Source organism: Neltuma alba, unplaced genomic scaffold (genome assembly GCF_004799145.2).
Source record: "Neltuma alba isolate B1F8T4 unplaced genomic scaffold, ASM479914v2 tig00011004_pilon, whole genome shotgun sequence".
Taxonomy (NCBI): domain Eukaryota; kingdom Viridiplantae; phylum Streptophyta; class Magnoliopsida; order Fabales; family Fabaceae; genus Neltuma; species Neltuma alba.
The window spans coordinates 80,176-85,740 of NW_021635758.1; the positions used below are offsets into that span (position 1 = coordinate 80,176).

The window sequence follows — 5,565 nt, forward strand, 5'->3', positions numbered from 1 at the left end:
TCCTTGAGCAACATCCAGGTGCCTTGACTGCAAAACTTACAGCTACAAATTGAACACCTCTCCACGTGGCTGCACTTTTTGGACATTTGGAAATAGTAGAGGAGTTGGTGAGATTAGCTAGCCCAGAATTTCTTGAAATAGTTGATGATTATGGCTCTACTCCACTTGCAATTGCTGCATCAACTGGGGTCATTCAAATTGCGAAATGCATGCTCTATAAGAATAGAAGCATACTTGGGATTCCAGACTTGAGATATCATCTTCCTGTTGCATTGGCCATTGGTGCTGGTCAGAAAGAAATGGGACGTTTTCTCTATACAGAAACCCCATTGGAAGTCCTTAAACCCCAAAATGGCTACCTGGGTTCTCGACTTCTTTGCGCATGTTTCGAAGCTGGTGAACTTGGTAATCAAACCTACGCAACTACCCAGCTCTTAACGTGGAAATTTCCCAGTCCTAATAAATAGATAGTGCTCTATCTAATTTTGTTTGTTTGTTTTTTATTCACTTTATCTCGCAACTTGCCATGACTATGTATAATAATTACAGATATTGCTCTGCATCTGCTTGAACAATGCGAAGATATCATTTTTGCCGCCAGTGGCCAGTATAGCAATCATGCCGGCTGCAGTTGAGAGTGCAAGTCAACTTGGATTCTGGAAAAGATGGATTTATCATTGTGAGTCTCTCACCACCTTTCAAATATCTTTCTTTACAGAATTTAATGACAAAAAAAGGTAAGTGCATTTTAAGTTTTCTCCGGTTTAATTCTGCATGTCTCTAATAATCTCTTGTAACATCCTCCCCCATTTAAACGTGAAAGACTCTTAAACTATGTCATATAGTAAGGAAGCTTTTTTTCTATCCATTTTTTTGTTTTACCTTAAATGACGCTCTTTTTTTTTCCCCCCTCTTGTCTCTCCTTTTTGTGGAAGCCATACCTATACCATCAACTACAATAACAGATAATGTTTGTTTAGACATTCAACAAGAAGGCGACAATAAAAGCATTCAAGGTATGTATATATACTTAAAGAAAGCATGCGTGTGTAAGAAAACCCAAGCTTACTTCTAAATTCTCTCAAATGATTTAAAAATGAAGTCAAATATGAATTTTTAATACTTTGCTTGCAACAGGGCATGGTCTACTGCACCGGTTCATCTCTAACGTCTGTACTTTGTTAGGTATATCATATAATCCTTTAGAAATTTCACACATTGTACAATTTCAAATATTTTAAACACAACCTACAGATAGTTATATGTGAGTTATGAATATATATATATATATATATATATATATAGAAGTAAAGGAAATATATGAGCTGAAGTTGCTCCATGCACGAGCATCTCAAATTCTAAACCTACTTGGTCGGAGGGCACCTCTTTTGGATAAGCAACAACCTGATATGGTCACAAATACACTGTACCTTGCGGCAAAAGAAGGGCTTGTTGATTTTTTGTCTGAAGTGTCAAAAACAAACCCACAATTAATCCAATTCACTTCAAGATTAGGAAATTGGAGCACTTTCTTCTGTGCTATTCAACGTCGTCAAGCTGAGGTTTTCAACCTAATCCACCAGTATCGCTTCAAGAATTTGATAGCATCAGTGGTAGATACCTCTGGACATTGCATGCTGCATATTGCAGCCAAGCTGGTTCCTTCTAACCAACTTAATCGCGTTTTTGGTGCAGCTTTGCAGATGCAAAGAGAAATGCAATGGTTCAAGGTTAGAATATATATATATATATATATATATATATATATATATATAAGGTCAAAGTACAAATTTGTCTCCAAAGTTTTTACTTAGATCAGTGGGCACCTAAAAGTTTTTTTGGATGCAAACATAAAGTTTAAAATCATAACAATATTGCCTCTTGCTATTAAAATATTAACATTAATCATTAACATTTCTAACCTCGTAGGGGGTAACATTGCTATGATTTTAAACTTTCTGGGTAAATTTGCACAAAAGAAGACTTCCAGCTACCCAGCGCTTTTGAGTGAAAATTTATGGAGCAGATTTACACCTTAACACATTCTTATATAATTATGTTATTTTATTTTTATGAAATAATGCATACAGGAAGTTGAAAGGGTAGTACCTCCTGGACTTAGGGTGTCTCAAAATAGTTGGGGTGAACGACCAGAGGATATATTCAAAAAAACTCACAAAGATTTAAGGGATGCAGGAGAAAAATGGATGAAAGATATAGCAACTTCTTGTTCTGTTGTTGGTGCTTTAATTGTTACCATCATGTTTGCAGCAGCTTTTATTGTTCCCGGAGGGAATGATCAAAACACTGGCTACCCAATGTTTTTGAAAGACAAGTTATATATACTCTTCGTGATCTCAGATACGCTGTTATTGTTTTCTTCGACAACTTTTGTGCTGACATTTTTAGGGGTTGTTACCTCACGTTATGTTGAAGGGGACTTCCTCCTATCCTTACCACAAAAGCTGATCATAGGCCTTTCTACACTGTTTTTGTCCATTTTAACCATGATGGTAGCGTTTTGTTTATGCATTATTCTCATGCTAAAGCATACATACTCATGGTCTTACCTTTCTGTTATTATCATTGCTAGTGTCCCAATAACCTTGTTTGTGTTGTTACAATTCCCTCTTCTTCTTGATGTGATTTCTTCTACCTATGGCCCTGGCATCTTCAAGAGAAATGTAAAATAATCCCTTGGCCATGAGATGTTTGTACGTGCATGCCGTTATTATACCACTACCCATGTATTTAATTTCTACTGAATAATATATGTTTCTTGCAAGTGATACATAGATGCACACACGTAGACACACATATGTTCAAATGTTTATCTAATGGTTAAAAAAAGGAAGACATTGAAGAACAAGTTTGAAATTATATTTCGTTGTCTTGACCACTATTTTTTTTGTTTGCTGAAAAAAACAAGAGAAATGTTATTTGTTATAGTCTGATGAGACAATTCTGGGAGTTAAAATGAATTTAAAAACAAATGTGTTATCTTATTTCTAAAAATAGTTTCACATGGCTAAGAATATAATTTAAGATATTTGACAAATACCCAATAAAATTTTTCATGTAAAATGACATGATCGAAATTGGAGGATAAATTGCTCATATTCCGTACCCTATTTGCCTGGTGTACAAACGCGCATCAAATTTTAATATTTGTAAAGTATGTATTTAAAGTTAGCGTATTTTTTTAAAAGAATCAAATTTTCTGTGCTCCCTGCCTAAATTTATTTATAATCGCATGGACTCTTGCAGCATAGATGTTTTACTGCGAAAATTTAAGAGGCCGGAAAAAATGAAGGTCGTTTTTTTTTTTTTGGGGTGCCTGATACAACATCTAGAGTTAACAATTCTTTTTGGAAAGTTTTATGGTTTATATCTCTCCCAGTTAAGTATCTTTTGTTCATGTGAAAGCTTCTATTTAAGGCTTTGCCCTCTATGGATATTTTGCGAAGACACTATCTCAATATTCCTATCTTATTTTCTCGAACAAACATTGAAGTTATTAGCTTTTTTCCTGCATCTTTTTCTAATTTATTTTCTGATTTCCCGTATAATGTTTCCTTTTTTTTTAATTAACATTATTTGTCTTTTTATTAAAAAAATCAAAATTTAAAATATATATAGTAGTAACTATACAATATACATTTCCTGAATTTTAAAATATAAGTTATTTTTTTGGCCATCTTAAAATCTAAGTTATTATCTGTTTACTTTTAATTTACCATAAATTTTTTTATTTTACAAAGATATCATATTAATAATTAAATATGATTGAACTTGAATCATAAATTGATTCTCAAGATCTACATAAAAGTACTAATTAATAAAAATACTTGAATATGCGTTTAACAAATCCTTTTGGCATTTTATATTTGTTTTAGTAATGAATCTATTTTCCATGGCCCAAAAAAAAAGTAATGAATATATTACTAATAGTTAATTATATTTTAGTGCTGACTTTAAAAAGAAGAAGATTGTCTTGTCAATTTTTAGCGGGTTAGCGCCTTAGTCCAAACGGATGGTAACAATTCTCTGATGTTGGGTAATTAGTCTTGAGGTTCTTTTTTTTTTTTTTTTTAATTTGATCAAGGGTATCTCCTTCCGAGGCTTAGAGCGTAAAGAATTTTCATCTTTTCCAATAATTGTGCTTCGTAACATTCCAACTTACACTCTCCTCTTGACCAAAGTGAGGGCCTTTACCATCTAAACTAATACTCCCTCCATTCCTTATTATAAGAGACATTTGATGCTTATGGCATGTTCCTATATATAAGAGACACTTAAAAGTTGTCTCTATTTTTTTGTATTGATTTCCTATTTTACCCCTATTTATTTTGTCTCCAACTCATACTCTCTCTCCCTCCCACTTCTCTTTCTTTTAATAATTTAATTGTTCTCTCTCATACTCTCTCTCCTTATTAATGGGGGCATTGTTGGAAAAAACATTATACTTTTTACACATTAATTGTTCTCAACTAATTTTAACTGTTTTTTTTATTAACGTAATTTGGTTATTTGTCTCTTATAATAAAGAACGGAGGGAGTAACTTATTAGTGGGGGCTTTTTTTGTGTTCCCAAAAAAAAAAATATTCACCATGTCTTCATCCAAACAAAAAATTAAAATTGGGTAAGCGTCCTACTTTGTAATTTGCCCATTAAAATAATTGGAATGACTTGGTGGCTGTCATTCTTTCCCACCAATCAAAGATTATCTGCCACCGTGAGGAAAACAAAAGAACCATCTTTCTCTAATTTTGCTTCCCTGAAGCGTTCATTTCGAAATTGGTTCACTTCATTCTCGTCCCCACAACTCTGAACTCTCTCATTCGTAAGATCAGCTCTGTCTGGTGTTGTTGCAGCCGCTTCCTCATCCTCAGGCTCTACCACCTTCTCTTCCTCTTCCAACGACCACTCCATAAAAATTACTCAACTCCCTTAGTAGTTCAAGTATAGCCCTCTCCTTAATCCTTTATCTCAATCCTAGGTATTATTCATTCTGTTCACTGTTGCCCAGTTGAATTTATGATTTTCTTGGTTCTTTTCTCTAGAAAATGTCTTTCCAGGGCATTTCACTTCGTGAAGCCAAAAGGGTTGTTTCGGATTCCCTTTTTATGGTTGAGAACACGAAAGGTTCCACCGTTGCTAGAAGAAGGCTTGAGATCGCAGTCAGAGCTGTTGGGGCTACAAAGACCATTAAGGTTGAGGATGACATGCCATTTGGCCTCATCTTAAGCCACAAATCTGGTGGCGGCATTGTCATCATTGTGAATAACTTGCTTGTTTTCTGTTTTTAATGGAAATTTTTGTTGGTGATAGCAGGAAAATGTAATGGTTTGAGTCACGTCACAAGGACACTGTCCTTAAGAGATATTCCGCAATCTCTCTGTGATTCAGAAAGCAGCATTCCTCAGGATCAAACGAACTCTTCTCATGGAAAAGCAAGGTAACAGAACAGTGAAAGGGAAGACAACTCAGGAGGTTAAGATCACAAGAGAAGACAGGAGGCAATAGCGTAATCCTAGTGCTCCCTTACTATGCATTTATATAGA

At 34.4% G+C, this 5,565-nt stretch overlaps 1 protein-coding gene across 1 annotated transcript; it reads left to right on the top strand.

The window, feature by feature from the left end:
• Positions 1 to 1,312: 1,312 nt before the first annotated feature.
• LOC114760592 (ankyrin repeat-containing protein NPR4-like) lies at positions 1,313 to 2,693 on the top strand. The gene is made up of 2 exons (XM_028949850.1): positions 1,313 to 1,730; positions 2,091 to 2,693. Exons 1-2 carry the CDS (start codon positions 1,410 to 1,412, stop codon positions 2,691 to 2,693), a joined length of 924 nt encoding a protein of 307 aa, XP_028805683.1. The 5' UTR covers positions 1,313 to 1,409.
• Positions 2,694 to 5,565: the final 2,872 nt, after the last annotated feature.

What these genes read in the sequence shown, in the direction of transcription:
- LOC114760592 (XM_028949850.1), top strand. Translation starts at nt 1,410, where the DNA reads ATGGTCACAAATACACTGTACCTTGCGGCAAAAGAAGGGCTTGTTGAT. An exon ending in GAGAAATGCAATGGTTCAAG is followed by an intron (nt 1,731 to 2,090) that starts GTTAGAATATAT and finishes TAATGCATACAG; the next exon opens with GAAGTTGAAAGGGTAGTACC.